At 37.7% G+C, this 25,198-nt stretch overlaps 1 protein-coding gene across 1 annotated transcript in view; it reads left to right on the forward strand.

Moving 5' to 3' along the window:
* The window catches only part of trabd (TraB domain containing), a 35,264-nt gene that overhangs the window by 3,064 nt on the left and 7,002 nt on the right, over positions 1-25,198 (forward strand). The window contains exons 2-8 of the mRNA XM_003221312.4: positions 10,350-10,406; positions 11,015-11,093; positions 13,206-13,372; positions 14,089-14,229; positions 16,659-16,769; positions 20,897-21,036; positions 23,678-23,850. Coding sequence (XP_003221360.2) covers positions 10,350-10,406; positions 11,015-11,093; positions 13,206-13,372; positions 14,089-14,229; positions 16,659-16,769; positions 20,897-21,036; positions 23,678-23,850 — 868 coding nt within the window. The remainder of the gene's footprint in view (positions 1-10,349; positions 10,407-11,014; positions 11,094-13,205; positions 13,373-14,088; positions 14,230-16,658; positions 16,770-20,896; positions 21,037-23,677; positions 23,851-25,198) is intronic.

The following is a 25,198-nucleotide window of genomic DNA, read 5'->3' on the forward strand; positions in this document are numbered from 1 at the left end:
GGAAGGGAAATTCACTCCTGGAAGAGTTTTAATGGGGAAAAGTTGTTTACACCAAAGAGCACTTCTGATCCCAAGCATTTTGGATAAGAGGTGTTCAATATTATTTCTCAAACCCCACCCAGACATTTCCTCCGAACTACAGGTTCACCATTACATATCCGGAATGCTGCGAAATCCAAAATACACCAAAGCTGTCTGCTGATATAGTGGCAACTTTGTTTTCTGAGGGTTTAGTGTGCATAAACTCAGTTTCATGCACAAACTTAGTGCAGATACTGTGTTTGCCTTCAGAGTATGTATATAAAGTGTATATGAATTTCATGTTTAAACTTGGGCCCCATCTCCAATGTATCTTATTGTGGGTGGCAAGTATTCTAAAATACTGTCCCAAGCTTTTTGAATAATGGTTGTTCAACTGGTAATAGTATTTATGTCTGGAACTGGGTGTGTAGTTGGTATAGCTTACAGCAATTAAATGGGCACACAATGCTTCTGCAATTACCATGGAGAGAACAATGTGTATAGTTTGTTTCAGTTTACTTTGTGCCTCATACAAGCCATTTCTTTAAAAACAAAATTGCCTTGTGGCCTGACGTATTCACTGGCAATGATTTGCCCTGTGTATGGGCTTTGCTTTGAACCAAAATTGTGAGAGTGGCTTTCAATAAGCAGCTTGGGTTGATAATGTGACTACTGAAGCTATGTTATAGAACACATAAGGTCTTATTTGCTCATTATGCTACTTTAATTATTCTAAGTGTGGGGTCATTTGCCATTGTAGTAACATTTTCTTAAATCAGATAAGTTTGGTTTATTGATTGAATGACATGGTAGCGGGTTAGACTGGATGACCCTTGTAGTCTCTTTTTATGATTCTGTGCACTTTTTAATAGTATGGTACTTTGGATTAAAGCAAAATGCAGAATGACTCATTGGTTCGACAGTATTGGTTTTAAGCAATAAAGCTGTAAGTAGCTAGCAGCAAGTTAACTTGAAGGAGTATCTCCTCCCACAGCTACTTGGTTTGGTTGTTGTGTGCTTTCAGGTCATTTTTGTATTATGGTAACCCTAAGGCAAACTTGTTGCTTTCTAGAAAGAGTTGTCAAAAGGATATTGCCTTGGCCTTCCTCTCAGGCAGAGAGTGTGTGGCTTGTCCAAGGTCACCAAGTAGCTTTCCATGGCCAAGTGAGGAATTGAACTCTGATCTCCAGAGTTCAACGTTCTAACCATTACACCACACTTACTGCTGGATGTTAGTCGTAATTTGAGATGCTCTTCTACGTGCTCCTATCAGATGAGGTGAGGCAGGTAGCTACCAGAATGAGGATGTTTTCAACAATGGAATCTCTAGGAGGTCTTGCACTGGCTCATGTCATTACTGTCTTTAGTCATAGTTTAACTTTTGTTTGAAACTTGTTAATGTTTTGTATGTTAACAAATTAGCTTGGTTATTGCGAGTGTAGAAGGGAATAAACGGGAATGCTGTGCAGTCAAAATTCAGGCCATGCATTTTCTAGATTACTCTGTATTTAAAAGAAGCTTACACATTACAGCCATGTGGATATTGCTGCTATCCACTTGGCATTAATGTGCTCTGTTATGGGGTAACAATGTTAAGTCAGTTGCGGTAACCAATTGTGGCACCTTCAAAGACTAACAACCTTTGTTATGGCATGGCATAAGCTTCATAAACTCAACTCTGATGAAGTGGGTTGTACATCATGAAAACATATTGCACTATAGGTTTAACAAACCAAAATCTTGTAGCATGTACAATGACAATGTTTTGAGTGATGTTGCAGTTGTCATTCCGGGCTATACCAATCACTGTTCTAGATTGTGGGGCAGAGTAGCCTTCAAACGGCAGGCAAATGGTAAGATGTTTCCAGTGTCCCTGATTGTGCAAAAACAAACAAACAAACAAACCCTGATGTGAATCACTAAACATTAAAGATACCTTATAGAGCCAGATACTTCCTGTTGTGTGCCTTCAAGTCATTTTCAGTTTACTTTGACCCTAAGGCAAGAACCTATTATGGTATGTTCTTGGCATGATTTATTTAGAGAAATTTCCATTTTCCTCCTTCTGAGAGTGTGCAACTTGCCCAGGGTCATCTTGAGCGTGGATTTGAACTCTGGCATCACTGAAACCACTACACCACCCTGGCTTTCATTGAGACATGCTACTGTCTTTAGTTATTATTTGCTGGAGTACCATATAAATATTAATAACACCACTCTCAGAGGAGCTACTTGGGCTTCCAATTCGAATTCAATCCCAATTCAAGATATTTGTGATGGTATCTAAATAGCTTGGGACTACCGTACTTGAAAGAACATATTTTTCTGCCAAGGACTAAGGTCTGCAATATGTCAGGGTCCCACTCATGAAAACATTATGAAGTGGGAGGACATGGGAGAGGGCCATCTCATTGTGGCACCCTTTTGTGGAATATCCTCCCCTTGGAGATTCAACTGGTGGCAGAGTTGTTTTTTTCTTTCTGATGCCAAGTCCAAACATGTCTTTTTATTAAACCCTTTGGAGACTAATTTACTTTGAAATATACATATACATAATAGTGAAATGGTTGCAGCTTTTAACTTCTTGAACTGCTCACTTGTTTAATGTGTCTTTATCATGTATAAATTACTTATGATTTTGATCTGGAAATTGTTTTAAATTATTTATACTATATGCTGCTTCAAGGTCCTATACTAAAGAGTATAATATAAATATTTCAATTAATACAGTAATCAATATTGTATGTCATCATAGGGCTATACATAATGAGCTGCTAGCTTTATCCTAAACCCACATTTTCATGATTATAGAAAAAGCTTAATGTTTATATCTTGTCATAGCCAATTTAGTTACTTAAGCTAGAAAGGATATCTTTCTATAATGAGTGGCCCTCCCAACATTGTCCTAGTCATGTTTATTCCAAAGTAAGTCCTCTTGAATTCAATGGGAATTAGTCTGTAGTAAATATGCAGACTCAAATATATGTGTATACTAACTTGGGGACCCGGCAGTGCCCGGGTTATTTGGAAAGGCATTGTTTGTCTATGTCACAAATTTGGTCCAGATCCGACATTGGCTGCATTCAGTGCTCTCTTGATGTGGGTGAACTACAACTTCCATATGCCAAGGACAATCACCTCCAAACCAGGCCTGTATGCACAGTAGGCCATGTTGGGTCTATATGCCAAGTTTGATGCAGATCTGACGTCAGCTGGGTTCAGGGCTCTCTGGATAAGGGTGAAGTACAACTACCATATTCCAAGGTCAACTCTCTTTGAACCCCCGCTATTATGCAGACTTGGCCATGTTGGGTCTGTGTGCCAAGTTTGGTCGAGATTCCTCCTCTCCTGGATTCAGTATTCTCTCAATATGGGTGAACTATTATTCACAGTTGGCTATGTTGGGTCTGTGTACCAAGTTTGGTCCAGACCCGTCACTTGCTGGGTTCAGTGTTCTCTGAACATGGGTGAACTATAACTCTGATGCCACGGTCAATCACCCCATAGTATGAAAAGTTGGCAGCATTGGGTCTGTGCACCAAATTAATTCTAGGTCCATCGTTGGTGCGTTCAGAGTGCTTTTAGATTGCAGGTGAACTATACATCCCAGTCCCTACAACTCCTATAAATTATGGTGCATTATCCCCAAACCTCTCTCTAGTATGTTTGGTTGCTGTGTGCCATAGAAAAGAATAGGAAGGAGTTAAAGAAGAGGCAGTGGGCGGGGCAGGTTCATGCAAATTTCACACCAATGGAGAGTGAAAAGAATACTGGGATGTGGTGATTGCTATAATCTGCAATGTCAGTGGAGGGAGGGCTTTGTTGGCTCCTCATCACTGTGGGTTAAATCTCTTTGTGGAGGCAGGAGGCTGCCTGTGTAAGAGAACATGCTGCCACATACACACATACTTTTATTATGTGTATAGATATCTAACCTCTAACACCTCTCTCTCTCTCTCTCTCTCTCTCTCTCTCTCTCTCTCTCCATATAAAATAATAAAGCATTTCTTTCTTTCTTCATTATGTCTGTTGAGTCATCCCCCTAACTGGCATGCCACTGAAAGCCACTTGTGTTGCCAGAGTGACTTGGAGACATCTGCCAATCTCCATGTTCTTGCCTGGAAGTCCTGTCTTGGCCAGTTGTGAGTTGGCGTAGCAAGTAGGAATACTGCTGTGTAGACAACCTGGCAACCTCTGTATATCATTTTCATACGTCAGTTGCTGGGAAATGCAAGATGGAAGGTGTAGTCACAAACATGTTCTGCTGGAAGACTTCCTGCAGGCACTCAGTTGGTCTGTTCTGTGAACAGAATGCTGGGCTATTGATCCAGATGTGCTTTTGTCTTTTTGTGAAATACTGCAGTTGACTGCAGTGGCTCCCCATATATTCATACCAATTTTATGCATCCCTCTTGCACAATTATGCAGCATTCTAGGTTTATTTGGTGTGTACCTGATAGTTGTAATGTGAGAGGTAGTCTATGTTTTATTTCTTAAACATAATCTTCTTCCGAGAATGAATTCTAGTCTAGCAGGTTCCATGATGTCAGGAAAACTCATATAACCCTGTTAAATCAGATAAGAGTCCTGGAAAGGGAAGTTGTTGATGGGAAGCCAGCTCAATGGGATCATAATTCCAGCATCGGATTCGTTTCTGGCTGACGTTTGTACCTGTCAAACACTTGACCTGTTTGCTGCCTCAAAACCAGTGTGGCTGGTGCAGCAGTCAAATCTTGTTTGTAGCTCCCTGTGACATAATGTCTCAGAAAATTAATTTAAAGGTCAAATAGTCATGCTTAATGAATGTGTAAGAGCTTGGGTTGTATAAGGAGAGAGAAGATTAAAAAACAAAAAGTAATAACAGTGAAGTAAATGTGTCATATGCTGTCCTTAGTATATTCTGGGTTGTGTTTTTGTATAAGAACTAAAAGTCTAGTTTAAAAATGGGTACTGTAGAACAAGTTGCATAAAATTCTCATTTGTTATGGATAGGAATGTGTGCTCTTGTGGTTCAATACATTTTCATGGAGGATCAGGCTATTCTTATTACTACTCATGATGACTATATATTATCATCAGTACTGCAGCATGCCTGTTTATGGATTCCAATTGCCCCATAATATGGGCTTGGACTGTACTCTTATCCTGCTTCCCTTAGGCAACTCTTTGGACACTGTGTGGACAGAATACTGGATGAGGTAGGCTTCTCGTGTTCTTATATTAATTTGTTCTGAAAGCCCTTCAAGTAAATGTCTCACAGTCTCGCATATTGCCATGTATTTTCCTTTCCCCCTGCAACATTTTTATGTAAAAATTTTAACAGGAAAAGGCACAAATATACAACAGCAATACTTGAAAATACCTGAAAACATTAATATTCAAACAGGCCTTTGGCCTTGAGTAGGCTGAATGGGCCTTCTTACTTGGCACTTTGTGAATTGACAGCAGTTAGTTTTATTTACTGTTGTTTTAAAATTGTATTACTGTATTTTGATTTTATGCTATATGTGTTGACAAGGGTTGTTATAATTTTACGTGACTTGTTTTATACTTTTGTACCGTTTTTACCTGTTGTATGTTATATGTGCACCCTGGAGTGCCTTGTAAGCCACCCTGAGACCCTTCGGGGAGATGGTGGCCAGATATAGATGATGATGATGATGATTATTATTATTATTATTATTACTAGCTGTGCCCGGCCACGCGTTGCTGTGGCAAAGTGGTGGTGGTATTGGTTAAAAATTGTTGTGTAATTTTTATTTGACGTTATTTGTATTTTTTTAATTAATTTTATTGTAAGTTATCTTTTTGTTTATTATATTTTATTATTTTCTTGTATTATTTTTAGTTATTTTCTGTTATTATAGTATTTTATTGTATTATTTTTTTAGTGTTTTTAATTATTTTTAGTGTTTTTAATTATTTTTTATTGGGTTGCTAGGAGACCAAGTTGGATGAGCTTAGCCTTCTAACTGGCAGCAATTGGATAAAAACTATTATTCCTCTCCCTGTAATTAGGACTTTATTTTTCTTTTCTTTTTGTTGTATCAACCTAGAGCCGTGAATGATGGGTTGTGTTGTCAAATTTTGAGGTTGGGGGGCCTGTAGTTTTGTTGTTTTGTGGGCCGCCGTGATGCCATCACTCTTTTATATATATAGGTTATTATTACTTATGCATACATAAACACAGACATACCTAACAATAATTGCATATCAAACTACACAACATACATCTCTATTCTAAGTACATCAGTCTAAACTACTAACATATATACATAAATTGATTTTAAAATTATTTTTTTCAGTTTTTCTCTAATATATTATTTTTTCTTGAACCTCACATAATTCCCATATTGGTAAAATCCAAACGGCCCTTAAAAATTATTTAGTTCAAATGTATTAAGAACATTGGGGCTATTCATCCCTTCACATTCATTGGTCATACGTGGCCTTTTCTTCCTCAGCTTTTGTTCTCGCAACAAACCAATGGGGTGGGTTTCCATCAGGTCAAGGAAAGATAAAAACAAGAACCCTAATAAGCTATATAGATGAGTGGGACATAGGACACTTTTGCTCTGAATTCATTAATTCTACTCTCATTTGTTCCGTATGCAGTGATACATGCAAAATTGCTGATTGATCAGATTTTAGCTCTTTAAAAAATACTGCAGCTCCAGCAACTTTTCACAAACTGTGTTGGACTAACTGCTCCAATTGTATGTCCCAAAAATGCTGTAATTGTTAGTATGCTTTGAGAGAATACAATGGGGATCAACAGTTCACCGCTTTCTCGTAATCCTAGTTGTGCTTATATGTGCAGATAGCTACCCGCTGTCAGTAAATATGTGGGTTGGGGTCATTCAAATGAAAGTTAAGGGGAGAGATGGATAATGAATGATAACACTATGTAGCAAAATTTGAAAAATGATCTGTTTCTGGTTTGAAAGTGTTATTTTCTGTGTAATTGTGTAGCCCCCTCACTCATGTCCTTTAGGAAGCAGCTGAAGATCTGGATCTGGGACCAAGCTTTTGGCCCATCCTAGGATATGAGTTGATATGACCTGATGGATTCTGTGGATTAATATGAAGTCAAACTGGCTCTGACTTTGGCTCAATTCTACTGCCCCTGTTGTAATGGTCACATGGTTTTTATTGTTTTAATTTGATTGGAGCCTTGATTCATTGACCTACAATTCCCACCGGCCCTTGCCAAGTGTAGTGAAGGTTATGGGTGTTCTAATCAAAAAACATCTGAAGGATCACAATCATTCATTTCTTACATGGAAGGCCTTTATTGAATCATCTTACTGTGGAAGCAAAAGTAAAAGGGAAACTACTGACCATCTACAAAAGGTTTTTAATATTTCTGTATAGTATGTAGGTTTTTTTTTAAAGTATGCTGTTTTTATTTCATATGCTCCTTTATCTCATAGTACAAAGTTCATCCATGGACAGCTGGTCCAAGGGTGAACTTCGTGTAGTGTTTCTCTTGTATTCCTGATATGTTGGTCTGTTTTCAGCAGAGGAACAGCGTTGCCACAATTGTCCTGTTTCTGAGATGCTTCCTCTGATTCACCCAGGACACACTACTGTCTTGTCCAGATGGCCCTTGTCTTTGACTCGTTTTGACAATTGCTATCTGTAGTATTTGTCTAGGTTTGTAGGGCCCTGATGTGTTTATCTGCATGTGAGTTCTGGAGCAGACATTTGGCTGCTATGCAAAAATGTGTGATTGTGGCCTAATTCCATATTATAGAAAATGTACAGTTTGATATGACGTAGCTGTGTGTCCAACTTAAAATAGAAGCCTTCCACATGAGAACAGTGATAACCATTTTGTCCTGCTTTAAAATAATCTCCTCGTCGTCGTCGCCCCCCCCCCCCCGGTGTTACTGTGATGGGGGAGTTTGTTATATAGTAGGCCCTCCACTTTAGGGTGGCTCAGGGTGTAGAACCCTGTAAAAGTGGCAAAACTACAACTTAAAAATAATACTTGAGAGAACACTTCTCTAGATCCTCTAGGACAGTGGTTCTCAACCTGTGGATCCCCAGGTGTTTTGGCCTACAACTCCCAGAAATCCCAGTCAGTTTACCAGCTGTTAGGATTTCTGGGAGTTGAAAGTCAAAACATCTGGGAGACCACAGGTTGAGAACCACTGCTCTAGGACATTACTTCATAAACTGTGGGTTTATACCCCAAATGGGTTCCCCTTCGCTCAATTTGAGGTCACATGAAATTTTTTAAATCATTTTAATACTTATTTCATAGACCTATGTACCCCAGGTCATGTAAAAGTTTCTGGGGGTCACAAGTGGAAAAGGTTTAAGAAGCTCTGCTCTAGAGTAACTTTATGGTCAACTTCTGCTGGAAAATAACCATAGATTCCCTGAAGGACCTAGAGATTCCTAGGGAGTTCTCTCTCTTAAGTCCTCTACCATGACTGTGGGAAACTTTTGGAGGAGCTTGACCATAACGTTGCCCTGGAGGACCCAGACATTCTTATAGAGAGCATATTAATAAAATCTGCAAATAATCAAATCTGCAAAAGTTAAACCCGCAAATATGGAGGCCAGTTGTACATGATTCCGAAGGCCCTCATAGGTAGGAAAAATGTGTAAATAAATAAGCTGTTTTCAATAGATTCTATTCCTGCAGTTCAAGAAAAGAGGATTGGAAGTAGTAGTTTTCTCTCAAATTTCAAAGTATAACAAATTAAACTCAGAAAATAAGCAACATCACAGCTGATTTGCCATACAGAAATGAACAGAAATGCGAAAATGGCCACAGAAGATATTTCTTCCATCATGGTCATAAAATGAACAAACGTTGGGTGGTGATACAGCCAAACTGCATAGATAAGGACATTAATGTGTGCAGTCAAATGAGTATAATATACTTTGTCCTTATTCAAACCACTTCCTGATGAATTCTTGTTCTGCTGTTTTCCTTTGAACTTTGTTATTTTTTGTTCAAGGATGACAAGTGCTTGATGCCATTGCTTTTTCTTTATCCATCGTGTGTGATCAGTGTCAAAACTTGATAACAAATTTTAAACCTTGGAGAATATTCATGAAAAGATTTTCTTACAAAAAATGTTTTTGATATCATGTTTAAAGGGCATTTGTTTCCAGTGGGTATTTCCAAAAGGGTATTTGTTACCAGATACATGCTGGTAACTTTTGGGACTGTTTCTACATGTATTTGTAATTTGACAGCAGCCAAACCTTCTGGCAAGCATATAAAAATATCAAAGAGAGAATGTATATCACTTTGATCTGCTTTTATTTATTACAGCAGTAGTATTTGTATTATATCTTTCTATAATTTGTTGAAGGTGGCTGTTCTTCTGCCCACTTTAGTTTCCCCAGAACCCTAGAGACAAGGTCAATCCGGTAAATTTCACAGCTCGGTAACGACTTGACCCTGGATCTCCCAAGTCCTAGTTCAATAGTGACACAACACTACATTATATAATACTGTTCTTTCTTAAGCCAAGACATTGGAAATTTTTGTGCAGAAAAGGTAGATAGTAAGGCTGAGCTGAACGTGGTCTGCCTATGGCCTTGCTGTAATCGAAAGTTGCTAAAACTCTTTCTGCTTGTGACAACCAGCCATCCAAATAGTGTTGAATAGTTTGATTTTGAAGAATTTCTTCTTGATGCAGAAGGTGATTTTCATTAATGTTTCATGATTGTGCTTAGTTCTGGAAGGGGAGCCATGTTATCTTGCTGCAGCAAAAAGGCACACAATGTGGTGACATTTTTATGACATAAAGTACTGAGGAGACTGGATCTGCTTTTCTTGATTGCATGACATGTTTGTTTTATGCTGTGCCAGTCTTTTGGGAGGAAGTGGTTTTGAACCATCCTGAGATGTTTTTAGAAGACATCTTCTATTTTACTCTGCTTCTCAAGTAGTCCTTTCAGGAAGAGGAAGGAGGAGAGGAAGTAATGGAGAATGTTCTTGAGAGTGACCAAATGTAATGTGCTGCTTAATTGCCCTTGGAATGAATAGTCACCTATGGACTTCCCTGTGTATCTTTTCTCTTTCGTTCATTTTTTTTTTTTTTTTGGGAAAACCAGTAAGCAGTGTTTTTACTAAAATTTGCTTGAGTAGAAGTCATCTATCAACAGGTGAGAGAGCTCATTTATATTTTTCAGCATCTTCAATAGCATGATTTGTCATGTTGTTTTTTACAGGCTGACCTGGACAGATGCGGTGACTCATTGCAAAGTGCTAAACAATAGTTTGAAATCAATATTTTTGAGAAATATCTTAAACCTTGGTAATTCTATTTCCTGAACCTCTTCTCTATTTTGTTTTGCAGGTCTTAATTGCTAACTTAAAGAACATTCCAGCAATGGAGGAGGAGCAACAGCAAGAGGTACATCTGGGAATAACAATGATCAGCATAGAAAGTATTTTGCTTAGTATGTCTCTTGTGAGCTGTTGAGTTTGAGTGTCGAAGCAGACACCAAAAATCCATTGAGAAAATTTAGAGTAGGCCTTAAGCACCTTCGACAAATCAAGGAGCCAAATTCTTGCCTATTGATGCATCGGTTGTATTGTGCTAATTTTGTGATTGTTTTCTTTTTCAAATAACATTTTAGATGGTTGCTTTATAAATAGCTGCAATATACCCCAGCAGACACACATTCTCTTCCGTGGAGAGAGTAATGTCTGCTTTCTACCCACCAAGACTTCAAAAGTCAAATGAGGAACATATTCTGATTGCAGTGATGCGTAAATAAATCCCACAGATACAGTTGGAGGTGCTGATGTGTTGAGATCACAGCCAGGCCATTCAAAAGAAGGAAAATAATTGCAGTAACACCTATGAATAACTGTGCTTTTTAGTGCTGTTGTGGAAGATTTATGACAGAAGTGAGTTCATATGCCAGTTAGTGTGAAACAGGGTGTGAAAACTATTTGTTAAAATTCACTTCATTGCCCTTTCCATTTTTTCTTCTTCCTCCTCTTTATTCTGCCCAGGCTGCCGCAGAAGCAGGGTCGTCGCCTGATGCCCAAGGAGATGGTCCAAAAGATGATTCAGACAATACACCAAATATATGTATGTTATAGTTAGTTAAATTTTATTTTGGGAGTTTCTCCTTGTTTTAAAGTAATCAATGGTATTTATTAAAACTAGGGGTTGGGAAGAAAAATTGAGTATTTTCTAGGTAGGCGGCAGAATGAAATAGTGGCACCTGAAATGGTCAGATGGACTGCAAGTCTGAGAAGAATGGCAGTACTCATGTAGAAAACAGGAACATTACTGTACACTGGTTTCGAACTTCCTTTTTTATATTTCCAGGATTTGTGGCCACTGAGAAATGCCAAAGGCTACTGCAATGTTCTTCTGACTGTATAGATCAGAGTGTTGTTGGACTGCAATTTCCAATAGCCCTACCAATCCTAACCATCCATGAGGGATGATGGTAATTGCAGTACAACAGTATCAGAAGTGCAGCTGCATATCTACAGTATTTTTTGTGTGTGTCAGGAGCGAAGTGAGAAACTGCAAGTCACTTCTGGTGTGAGAAAATTGGCCGTCTGCAAGGATGTTGCCCAGGGAACATCCAGATGTTTTGATATTTTGACCATCCTTGTGGGAGGCTTTTCTCATGTCCCCGCATGGGGAGCTGGAGCTGACAGAAGAAGCTCATCCACGCTCTCATCAGATTCGAACCGGCAACCTTCAGGTCAGCAATCCAACCTTCAAGTCAGTGGTTCTGCCAGCACAAGAGTTTAAACCATTGCGCCACCAGGGGCTCCATCTATAGCATGATACCAGCATTGTGCTTTTGACTACAGCTCCCTTTAGCCATAGCTAGTATAATAATTAAAAAAACAAAACAAAAATAGATATAACCAAACACCACTAAATTGCATTACTTTTGGTTCCAACATACCATAGAGTTCAATTGGAGGAGTTAGAAATTCTTATAGTGGTATCCTTTCTAGGAATGTTTTAGGACCTCCAACACAACCTTATGGTAGCTTCTGGGGAAAACATAAAAGAATTGGCTGAAGGATTTAGCAAATCCTTAGACCATTTTTCACCTTTGTGGATATGGATTTTTCAGTTCCAGAGGTCTTACTGTAGTCCAAAGCATGTATAAGACACCAAGTCGAATGAGGCTGGCAGAAAAGGAGAAAGCCAAGAAGCTGTTAAAGAAAATTTATGGGAGAGTAGCACACACTAAACACATAATTAAGGATGCTAAGATTTCTGCTGTATTCTTTCAAGTTTGGATGGCACCTTTTAACAACAACAACAACAACAACAACAACAAATGGTGCTGGCTGCCCTTTTTGTGGCACTGCCCTTTGGACTGTTGTATTTGATAACACAGCCCAAGAAAAAAGAATTCTTGGTGTCTTGGTTTTTAGGCCTGTTCCTGGGGTTATTTGGGGCACTTATCCAGAAAATTGCATTGGGTAGACCGCATGAGCTCTATTTTCTTAGATATGATTATTATGATTTTCTGTGGGTGAGCAGGTGAAGACTCGTAGATGGCATATGTTCTGTATCTCAAAAACTAGAGCTGATAGGGGAAAATTGGTGCCATTTTTGGAATCAGCACAAATATATGCTGAAACAGGTCTAACATTTGAGGCACCAACATTTGTGTTGGCCAGTGTAATCTGGGATCTATTTTAAATCAGTAAAGAAAATATTGTCCCATGTTTTAGTGCAGAAACTTCAATGTATGCTTCAAACAAGCCGCAATCAAACAGGTCCACAGACAGTATAGCAACATTTTTCAGCAGCAGTGCAATCTTCAGAACATAATGTGTGCCTGTTATGATGGGCAATTAAAGAATCACATTCTTGTGATACTTCTCATGATGAACACTTCAATGCCTGAAGCACACTGGGTAACTTTGGACCAGGAATTGTTTTAGAATTTACCTTTGAAGTAGTGTGCAAATCATAAAATAGCATTATAGAGGAAAGACTGGTTAATACGTGTAATAAAATAAATGCATTGTGCTCTCATTGAATTTTTCTCCAACAGACTCATCAAACCCCTCTGTGTCCTTAAAATGTTCATGGGGAAAAGAAAATAGTTTTTTTGTAGTACAGATATTCTAGTCTGTTGGTATTCAGCTCATTGGGGATTTTGCGGAATGTAGTGTAATGCTATAATACAATATTTTGCTATTTCAATTTCTGTAGCTGAATCAGATGCTTTAAAAATACTTTTGGAGATGAAGATGAAGAAGAGGCAGAAGAAGCCCAGTCTCCCAAGCACTGTGACAGAACTTGCAACCGAAGAGGGCTCCAAAGTCTATGTCGTTGGCACTGCCCACTTCAGTGACAGCAGCAAAAGAGATGTAGTAAAGGTAAACTTTCACCTGTAAAAGTTTGCTTTCACAGAGTCTATTTTTTGTGTGTGGAAATCATTATTTTTAATACCTAACAGAAAAATGTTATACTATAGTCCAGGTTAAGATTGTAATGTTGCTGTTACTAACTTTGTATGGAACCAATTTATCTTGCAGCCTTTATATTGTATTCAGTGCTTTGTGACATGTAATTCATTTATTCTAATATCATTCTGTACATGTTATTTATATATATTTGGACCTTTGTGAATAAAAGAATATGTTCTGGATTTTCCTTCCCATGAGATCTGATATGAGAAAAACAGAATTTGAACGGGATAAAAAGTATATGCTTTAATTCTCTCTGATGATAGATGTAAAAAAAACTAAATCAAACTTGAGCAAATTCTTGTACATATCTTTTTCTTTGATTAGCAAAAAACTCATTTTATTTTGCTCATGTTTTGATCTAAGGACTCTGGAACTCCTTAGATCAATACAGTAATTTGAAATATAATTTATTTGGAAAAGTGTGTCTTAGATTTCTCTTTGCTGCGAGGCCATGTACGCCCTTCTATCTTAAAATTATTTCTGTATTTTTTTTTTTACTTTTATATTGAAATATTGTGAAGATGGAGTCTGTAACTGTTTGCTTGGAAATTTATCACTCAGAAGAATCAGTACTACCTTCATTGCTTTTTAATCTCACTGACTTGTGACTGAATCTTTTTCAGACAATACAAGAGGTACAGCCTGATGTAGTGGTGGTTGAACTTTGCCAGTATAGAGTTTCTATGTTAAAAATGGATGAAAGGACGTTACTAAAAGAAGCCAAAGAAATCAATCTGGAGAAACTTCAGCAGGCTATAAAGCAGGTATGAGTTCCACAGTGACCAAACCATCTATTTGTGTTCATTTGAGGCAATCCATCACAAAGAGACGGAAATAATACTTTCCCCAGCTTTTGTAATCTGCCCTGAGGCTTGTGTTGACTACACAGTCACATAGGGTTCATTGAATGAATGTTTGCCTATATGTGTACTGTGATCTGCTCTGAGTCCCTCCGGGGAGATAAAGTGGAACATAAATAAAGTGTATTATTATTATTATTATTATTATTATTATTATTATTATTATTATTATTATTATTATTTGCCTAGCCTTCATGTTCACATTTGGGATTTTCTTTTGTCAAGTTTCTTTAAAAAGTAGAATTATGTGAAGAATGGGTTTGCACCAGAACAAAGCTATGGGTGTCCACATGATCTAAATAAGCTAATAGTCTGATCCAGCATTTGTGGATTTATTCATTTTTCCAAATATACAAATCTGATCAGTGTTTGGATTTAGGTGCCTCCTAGAATGAAGATTGGCCTCCATTTTTGGGTTGCTTCTGTTGCTGAGCAATTTACTCAACAAAAGCAGTAGCTTAAAAACTTGGCTCTTCCAACAAGCTTTTGGAGAATGAATTCCCCATCCCCATGACAGTTTCCGTAACCATGACCACTTCTCTTTCTGTTGCATCAGTCTGATATAGCCACAGGGTCCACCCCATCCCAAGTTACTCTCTCATTGATTGTAGCGCTTTAGCTACCTACCTCATGTTTACAACACTCACTTGGTGCACTTTACCCAGTTCATTTTTATGACCTCTATTCAGGTATTTTAACCCATGTTTTATTATGGTTATTACTTCAATTTTATTATGTCAATGTGTAAAATTTTATTTTTGTCTCTGTATTTCTTTCGATGTATTTTATTTTATTTGCTGTTTTTATTTGGGCTTGTCCCCATGTAAGCCGCCCCAAGTCCTTTGGGGAGATGGAGGTGGGGTATAAAAATAAAAGTATTATTATTATTATTATTATCACAGCTAGTGGGGAGGGAGGTAATGGGATGTGAGACCAATAAAGCAGTTTTTAGGTATCTTTTTTCTCTGCCTATCTCTTTCCACCATTTCCATATATGAGGATATTCGAAGCCAAAAAAAAAATCTGCATCACAGTTCCCTTGTTCATTCTTACCTCTCACTGCTCTGGAGAACACCTCAGGGAGAATTTCACTGTTCTCTAGTCTGTGTGATATAGAAAGTCACAGTCCCAATTCCTGCTCAGCCGTAAGGATCACTTGGAAGATTTGAGGAAGCTGTATGCTCTGTGTTACTCCTACTCAATACTATTGAAATTAATCCTGTATATAGAATGGGAATACTTTTTTTAAAAAAATCCAGAAGAAACAGGAAATATTTTTTCTATGCAAGACTAGAAAGCACAAGCCACATCTCTCCATTGCCCTGTTATTGATGTTAATATTGCTATCGCCTACTTGAAATTACAAGGCTATATATGTGCCTGTGCTGTCATTTCACATTTCACAAGCCTAGAACAGTAAGCAACCCCTGAATCAGAGAAGGGATTTTTGGAATTTTATTATTGTTTTGGACCATTTTTAGTCATAATTTGCTGAATCTGTGGGTGCAGAATCCATGGATTTGCAGAACCTACATTGTCTTCATCATCATCATCATCACCATTATTGTCCCAATATGGGATTCATAGCAGGTTGCAACAGTTAAAACAGTATACCGTAGTTGAAAAATCACAAGAATTAAAAGTTAAAAAGCAACATAACCATTAAAAAAAGGGAAGGTCAACACATTCTACCAGTTTTGTTTCTCCAAACATAATCCATTTTCTGTATAATAATTTACTAGATCATTTCCAATACAATAAAATACAGTGAAAAAGAAAAGACATAACCAATAATAAAGGTAAATAAGAAAAAGAGTAATCAGAAGAAAGAATAGCAAAAGAAGAAAAGAAAGGAATGCACATTTAACTTCCAGCTTCCCCAGCAATTGTTATATATCGTACTATATAAAATTACTTCTTTCATGATAATTATTTAGAGGGGTGTCATTGGTTTGGCCTAATAGTTTAATTACCAAAAATATTAGGAATCACTCTTGAGAGGATAAGGTTTCAAACAAGAAACATCAATATGCTAAAGCCAGACAAGCTAATTTGGGGCTGCTTTCATCTTTCTTTCCTTTTCAAAGAAACATATTATCAGATGCCTAAGAGGTTTTTTTAATCAACTATCCTTTATACACCGATTGGAATATTGAAAACAGTGATAAGCAATAAATAAGTCACAAAAGGCAGAGCCGGTGTTTTTCTCAACAACAGATGTTTTGTGTATGCATGTGTATGAATGGCACCACATCACTGTCTTTCTAACAACCATGTAAAGGTTACCTGTCTTTAATGTCTCTCCCTCTCTTTCTCTCATTTCCTTTCGCTAGAATGGTCTTATGTCTGGATTGATGCAAATGCTCCTGTTGAAGGTCTCTGCACATATCACCGAACAGCTTGGAATGGCTCCTGGAGGAGAATTCAGAGAGGCTTTCAAAGAGGTGGGATTTTCTTTCTTTCTTTAATGTGTTCTATGTATGTGTTTTCTGAAAGCAGAAGTGCTGAGTGAAATATAGGAAGCAGGTAACTAAAGAAACAGCATGGTACTCCACTCCTTCAGGTTTTTGTGCCAATTTCTAAAGATTGACAAATGACATCTAAAGAAGATCTGATTTTTTTTTAACTAACGGGATTTCCTTCTTCAACTTCAGGATGTTAACTAATCAAAGTAAAACATGTCTTTTTTTAACCACAGAGGTAAATTCAGACAGATTAGAAATTTGTTTCAGTACACCCACAAAAGAAGGTCATTTATCACCCACACATGTGCATCAAATGCAAAAAGAGAGTCTGAATCAAACAAACTCAAGAAAAAGATTAAAGGAATAGCATTATTAACAAAAGATAACGATACAGTAATGAAACTACTGCTAATATTGGCACTTTTTATTCCTTGCAGTTTGTATTGACATAGTCTCGATGTTGTGGTTTTTCTGCTTTGTTTTGGTATTAGATTTATCCCATGTCTAGGCATCTACTACAACACCATGTAACAAAATTAGGAAAAAAAATCTGTTCCTGGTTTGAAAATATTATTTCTTGTTTAATTGTACAGTACTTTGAAAGTAATTGTTATACTCAGAAACTTGGTTGTTGTGGCTGCCACAAACTATGTCAAATTGGTTGAGACTTAATGAGATATTCATTGAAGAACTATAGAAAAGTGTGCTTCAGGATGTTCCGCAAAAACAAAGTTTTTGCAGATTGATAAACTTTTTCCATGTTTTTATGATAGAACCAATTAGGAAATGACATTTATAACTCAGGAACAGAAATCATGTTATAGAGTGTGATAGATTGGTTATTTTTATAGTTAGAGGATCTAGTTGTTGCTGCATTCTCTCAGGAAATGTATGTATGTATGTATTTATTTATTTATTGCATTTATATGCCACTTTTCTCACCCCTAAGGGGACTCAAAGTGATTCACAGCATAATCAATGGCAAAATTCAATGTCTCACATATGTTGTAATCATCATCACCATCATCATCTTTATTTATATTCTGTCCTATCTTCCCGGAGGGACTCAGGGCAAATTCCAAATATAAAAGGCAAACATTCAATGCCCAAACACAACAACAATACACCTATTGTTGTTTCGGGCTTGTCCCTGTTGTGAGCCGCCCCGAGTCCCTTCTGGGAGATGGGGTGGGATATAAAAATAAAGTTTATTATTATTTATTATTATAATAACAAAAATTGATAACCCAACATATAAAAACAAATTATGACTTAACAACTAAAATTAAATTAAAAATGCAACCTGTTACATCAGACATAAAACAAAACATCAAACATCGAACAGAAGCATTCCCAGTTCTTGGGGGCAAATAGATTGATCATTGCTCAAAATGTCTATTTTGCTGGTGGGGCGAACAGGGCACGGATATGGACGGTAGCTATTAATCAGAGGTATAATGGTAGTGTTACCATCTATATATAAATATCAGCTATCAATCAACAATATTAACAATTGAATAAAAACCAATAAAGCTATAAAACTGTGGTATCAAACACAGATACAACATTTAAGCCATTACATCAATCCCGGGAGTTCATTCCATATTTTTCTCAAGCACCGAATGCCTGCTTGAATAACCAGGTTTTGACATACTTCCTAAATGCTAGGAGGGAGGGGGCCAATTTGATCTCATTGGGGAGGGGGGTTCCACAGCCGAGGACCACCATCGAGACGGCCCTATCTCTCACCCCTAGCCAAGTTTCTTTCTTAATGGTACACGAGGCCACTTCCCACAACTCTTCACAATGCAGTTGTAGCTTTTTATACCAAAGAAGGAACCTAATGTCATCCTAGTGAAAACTTGTTTTATTCGCTTCTGAAGTAAAATGCAAAGGAGCTATGTGTGGGTACCATTCATTGCCTTAAAAGATACTGAGCAAACAATGGTGGCAAGCAGAACAATTCCAGGAAGTAAAGGGCTTTAATGGAGAAAAATACAACAGCACCAAAACATCGCTATGTATTGAAAATGTTGACTATAAAAACATTGGCTACTAAAAGGCAGACTGTGTTGGATAATAGTGAACATTGGATGAGCAAAGGTTTGATAAGTGAGACTCTACTGTATTTCTTTATTTCTTTCTTTATTTATTGCACTTATATACCGCTTTTCTCACCCCTAGGGGGACTCAAAGTGGTTCCCAACATAATCAGTGGCAAAATTCAATGCTTTACATGTACAAAAATTGCAAATCCCAACCCAAGTTGCTCTCTCATGAAGTTGCAGCACTTTATCTTCTACCTCGTGTTTACAAAATTCACATGGCACACTTTACCCAGTTTAATGTGTTGTCAAAGGCTATCATGGCTGGGATCACAGGGTTGTTGTATGTTTTCCGGGCTGTATGGCCATTTTCCAGAAGTATTCTCTCCTGACGTTTTGCCCACATCTATGGCAGGCAGGCCTCCTCAGATGTTGTGAGATTGTTACCTCACAACCTCTGAGGATGCCTGCCATAGATGTGGGCGAAACGTCAGGAGAGAATACTTCTGGAACATGGTCATACAGCCCGGAAAACATACAAAAACCCTTTACCCAGTTTGTTTTTATAATCTTTCCATGTCTAAATCATGTTTTATTACATCTGTTATTTTTTCTCTACATGTTTATGTTTAAATTTTATAGTTGTGGATGTCTTTCCTTCATTGATGTGTTTTATATTATTGTTTTTATTTGGGCTTGGCCCCATGTAAGCTGCCCCAAGTCCCTTCGGGGAGATGGAGGCAGAGTATAAAAATAAAGTTATTAAAGTTGTTATTATATCAAAACAGCAACAATAGCAATAGATTAAAACCATTAAAATCATAGAACTATAAAACAACAATCAGACATAATACATAAAACATTTAAGCCTTCAAACAATCCCGAGGTTATCTTTGACTACTTCCATATTTCCATGTTTATGGCATTCACCAAATGCCTTCTTAAATAACCAAGTCTTAAGGTGTTTCCTAAAAGCTAGGAGGGAGGAAAGATTGATGGTGATGAGTGAACAGAGCTATGGGTTGATAATATATACTCCCAAATTTCCCAGTTTGGCAGAGATAATCTTGATTAATCCCCTTGTCATCTCACTTTTTCAGATGCTTTAAAAATGTCCCCATTTGCAGAAGTAATTCACACTCAATGAGACATCGGGGAGAGAGCTAAGTCTCACCCTTCTCAGAAGGCTGAAGCAAAAGCAATCTGCTGCAGCTTCTCTTAGCTTGTGGTGATTTTCATTATTTTGTTTGGCCATATTGACCTCGCTGTAATGTTGCTTTTGCAGTGGAATTGCCTCCTTAGTAATGCAAAGATGTGGAGGTGGCTGCTTCTGCATTAATGATATTCTAGCAGTGGGCTTCACAGTGTTCCCCTGATAGTGCCTTCTGCTTCAAGGGTTTCTCTTGCCAACAGAATAGAAATAGCATGGAACTTTATTAGACTGGAGCATCATAGGGAGTAGTCTGTTCAGACATGCCAGAAGCTTTATATTTGCTGAATACAGAGCAAGGAAATGCTTATCAAGTGTATGTTTAAAGAAAAACACAAGTGTCTACTTGACACCCCAATCTGCTCTGTGGGTGATGGCTTAAAATACCCTTCTTAGGCAAAATAGAGACTTTTTTGAAACCAGGAATTAGGGAAACTCAAAGAATGGCAGACTGATTGTTTTCCCTCTTTCCCAAACTTTAACATGCATAAACATAAAAGAGAGTTATTTTAATTAATTAACCAGATAAACAAGGAAGACACTCAGCCAGTGTATCAAAACTATAAGTGTAAAACTATATAAAAATAGAAGAGATAGGGGAATAGAAGCCACCATTGAGGAAGTGGGATTTGTAATTTTTTTCCCGTATATTGAAATGATTTGTTATTTTTGTGAGGCTTTTATAAAATTTGTTTTGCGAAAATTCTAAATATACAAAATAACCTTTCTGTGGGTAGAATTCCTTTTACTGATAACTGCAATACAACATGAAAATGTTGCTTATGTACAAGATTTTAACCTCTTGTTGCCTGCAATACAAATTAGTGGCTAATGGGCATATTATTTTACAGGCAAGCCGAGTACCTTTTTGCAAGTTTCATCTTGGGGACAGACCAATCCCAGTCACCTTCAAGAGAGCCATTGCTGCACTTTCTTTCTGGCAAAAAGTCAAGCTTGCTTGGGGCCTGTGTTTCCTCTCTGATCCAATCAGGTTAGAAATGACTAGATGTTGGATGTTCAAACCTCTGAGTCCTGTGATATATTTGCTGAATATGTTGGCATATATCTTTTGTGCCAGTGATGTAGCGACAAGAGCATAGGCTGGTGAAAAGTATACACTTCCAAATATATTTGGACACATGGATTGTGTAGATAAACACTAGTTTGTTCTTAATATTAAGTTGTGCAACATTTCATATAGAGAAAAATGCCAAATAATTCTCCAGGGCATAAAAAGGCTTTCCTGGACTTAAAATGGAGTATTGCTGCCCAGAAATGCAAAGAATGCCCCCATTTCTCATAGAAGGCATTTAGGGGGATGAGAATGGGGTGGTCAAAGAATCGTCCGTGTCGTCCCCACCCCACCCCCTGGCCAAGTCGCAAAATGGCTTTGGAAGCCACACAGGCTGCATTTTACTAACGCTTGTCCTATATAATTATGTCTAAGTCTAGAAATTTTAGTTCAAACTTTGGTTGATGTATCTGTGGGTCAGTGTGAGCACTGTGCCTTAACTCTTATTAAAACGGAACTACACCCTTCTCAGAGTAAAGTGGCAAAAAACAAGAGCTTAGTTGCATGTTTATTTTAGGGTTGATTGATTTTAATGTGGTATTGTTTTATGTACTGATGATTGAAATTATGTTTTCTTTGTTATTGATGTATCTGTATTTATTGCACCGTATGTATTGTTACATTACGAGTGCTTTGTAAGCCACCCCAAGTCCCTTTTGGGAGATGGTAGCGGGGTATAAATAAAGTTTATTATTATTATTATTAGTCTGACCCAGGAGGACCTAAAAGAAGCACCGATCCTTCTCCTCCCTCTGCTATGGTGCTGCTTCTGGCTATTATGAATACCTGAGTGGGGGAAATAGTGGTCGCAGTTGGGGCTACTGGCCTTCTGAGATAGCATTCTGTCTTTCCCTCACCACAGAATCCTCAACAAACCCATTAGTCATATAAAAGTCTATAATTTTGGCCCTCAAACCTGCTCTTGACTAATATGTAAGGCCAACTTATACATGAATTTGTTCAGTAATTCAAAGGCTAGTGTACTCAAGGGAGACAGGTTGAGTTTGAAGGCTGCCACTGAAACATTGATTTGCGTTTAGATTTATTGTACAAAATAGACAAATTGAAATCAGTGGGGTTTAGATCCGAGCTAAGTACAGGAACTCCTTTTGTTGCAAAGTGGAAGCATGTCTCCAGAATGCTGCTGAGTTCTGTGTCCAGCTGTAGTGTTTGTATAAAAAAAACATGAACAGGTGAATTAACCTCACTTGGATTTCTGGATACAGTTTTTAGCCTTGGTGAATTTTACAATTGGCTACTTCTTGATCATTATCCTCTTAGGGAAACAAATTGGAAGCAGATTGACACTGTCCATCGAATCATAACATTATATGCTGCTACTGGAGCAATTGTAAAATTAAGCCTGATTGATTTACTAAGGAGGCGTGCTTTTTGTGCTGCTACATGTTTTGGCAGTATTAATGTTTGAATTGTAGCAAGCATAAAACAGCTACAACAGCAAAGCAAAGACTAATGGCACCCCAAGGAAACAACAGGTTATAATTAGAATGATTTTTTCTACACTTTTACTCATCCACACCTCCCACTCACTACCCACACACAGCAGTATAACAAACCAGTTTATTTTTCTCTCTCTTGCACTTGTGAATACAAATGTCTGCCAAGTACATTTACAGCTATTTTTCTGCAAACAGCTACAGACAAATTTGACTGTTTTTAAAAGAGGGAAAGGGAGGGGAAAAATTTCCTTGGAGGATAGATTGTGCACCATATTTCCAAACCACTAAATCCATGGAATATAGCACTTTTAGTTTAGGAATACATTTATCTTGTCTTGCTTTTGCTCTTCCTTTTGGGTGCTCAACATATTCAATTTTATTACTATACATCTATGCCATAGTTAAGAATGGTTCTTTCCTGTAGCCTTGATGACCTAGTTGTATTGCATGTTCCCTTAAACTATAGAATTCTTTGGTGAAGGGGAACAGATTTACAATATATCATGCACAATTTTTAAATGACAAACTTCTAATATGAATTTTTTCCTATCCATCCTTACCTCTCCAATAATACAACCTTTCCAGTGTAGCCAGTAGCATTTTTAAAAATGTTGTGTGAAAATAAGTTGGATGTTTCTTCATAAGGTCAATTGCCATGGGGATGCACACTACAGAAATTTAGCTAACATAAACTTCTCCTCTTCTCTGTACCCTGTGTTCTTCTCTGCCCAGAACTGAGGCTCTTCTGTGTGTAATATTTAATTAAAAATAATTACTTTGTTGCTAACTATTTTTTACCAATAATTTTTTGCAAGTAATTTTTTTTTCTATATTTTTACCCCGCTCTTCTCACCTCGAAAGGGACTCAGAGCGGCTTCCAAGTTGGCAGTATTCATTGCCATACAAACAACAAGCAGATACAATATACATAAATATTAAAATCATTAAAAATTAAAAAATCATAGCATATTAATACATTTACTACTGTTAAAACCACACAAGTCTGAAGTCATAGTCCAGGAGCCATTAGGCCTTCTATGCTTTTACACTTCCTTTCCATCCATACACTGCATTGACACTGTTACTTTTTTTTTAATCAGTAAAGATGATGTGGAAAAATGTAAGCAAAAGGATTTGCTGGAGCAAATGATGGCAGAAATGATTGGAGAATTTCCTGACCTCCATCGAACAATTGTTTCTGAAAGAGATATCTACTTGACGTACATGCTGAAGCAAGCAGCAAAGCGAACAGAACTACCTCGTGCTTCTGAAGGTATGCCATTATGTATGATCAGAGAACATGCTTCCCAATCCTCCTGTCTATCAGAAAATCTGAAGATAACGGCCATGTCAAGACTGTGACACCAGATGACAAAGACAAGCATCTTGGTGACAGGATTTACTTGAAAGCTTTGTAAATCCCTACCTAAATGAGCTCACTAGGTGAAAAATGTGTTCGCTTTTTTGGCACTACTGCAATTCTATGCATTTTTTCACATATAAGATACATTTGGCTAGATCTCACTATGAGTCCAAATTAGGACTCTTGAACCACTGAAACTTTACTAAGGTAACACTTCAGTCGTCTCCTTGATTAAATTGATCTACTTTAGTGTATGCTAACAGTTAGATTTCATCCATTGTTTCCAATGGAGCTTACTTCCTGATTCAAATGTGGACAACCATGCGAGGTTGTAAACCCCTAAGAGACCTTGGCACCCCCTTAATTTGCTCACAGGTTTTTGCCCCTAAAGTCTTTTTAGTGGAGATGAGAGATAATTTCACCATATTTTGGACCTTCCTGTGCTAGGAGAGGAGTTCTTAACAACAGGATGTGAGTGGAAGATACTTTGTACTTTATTTTTCAAAGGTCTCTCTTGGATCAAAATTGGCCCAGGCAAGCCCAAAACATGCTGGATGCACCCCTCCCAAAATACAGTTGGCAGCAATGTTTTTAAAAAAAACAAAATTAAAAATTAAAATTCTAGGGAGCTTAGGGTCCATGTGTCAGCCATGGACTACACTCTGCCTTGTTTATGGGTTTTAGAGCTTTAAAGTATGTACATATGCATGCATGCTCTTTTGTGAATCCTATTCAAAAGGTTCATCTTTATTAATGACTTAGACGAAGGGTTAGAAGGCACGATCATCAAGTTTGCAGATGACACCAAACTGGGAGGGATAGCCAACACTCCAGAAGAAAGGAGCAGAATTCAAAACGATCTTGACAGACTAGAGAGATGGGCCGAAACTAACAAAATGAAGTTCAACAGGGACAAATGCAAGATACTTCACTTCGGCAGAAAAAATGGAAATCAAAGATACAGAATGGGGGACACCTGGCTAGACAGCAGTACATGTGAAAAAGATCTTGGAGTCCTTGTGGACAACAAGTTAAACATGAGCCAGCAATGTGATGCGGCTGCTAAGAAAGCCAACGGGATTCTGGCCTGCATCAATAGGGGAATAGCGTCTAGATCCAGGGAAGTCATGCTCCCCCTCTACTCTGCCTTGGTCAGACCACACCTGGAATACTGTGTCCAATTTTGGGCACCACAGTTGAAGGGAGATGTTGACAAGCTGGAAGAGCGTCCAGAGGAGGGCAACTAAAATGATCAAAG

This window comes from Anolis carolinensis, chromosome 5, assembly GCF_035594765.1.
Source record: "Anolis carolinensis isolate JA03-04 chromosome 5, rAnoCar3.1.pri, whole genome shotgun sequence".
NCBI lineage: Eukaryota > Metazoa > Chordata > Lepidosauria > Squamata > Dactyloidae > Anolis > Anolis carolinensis.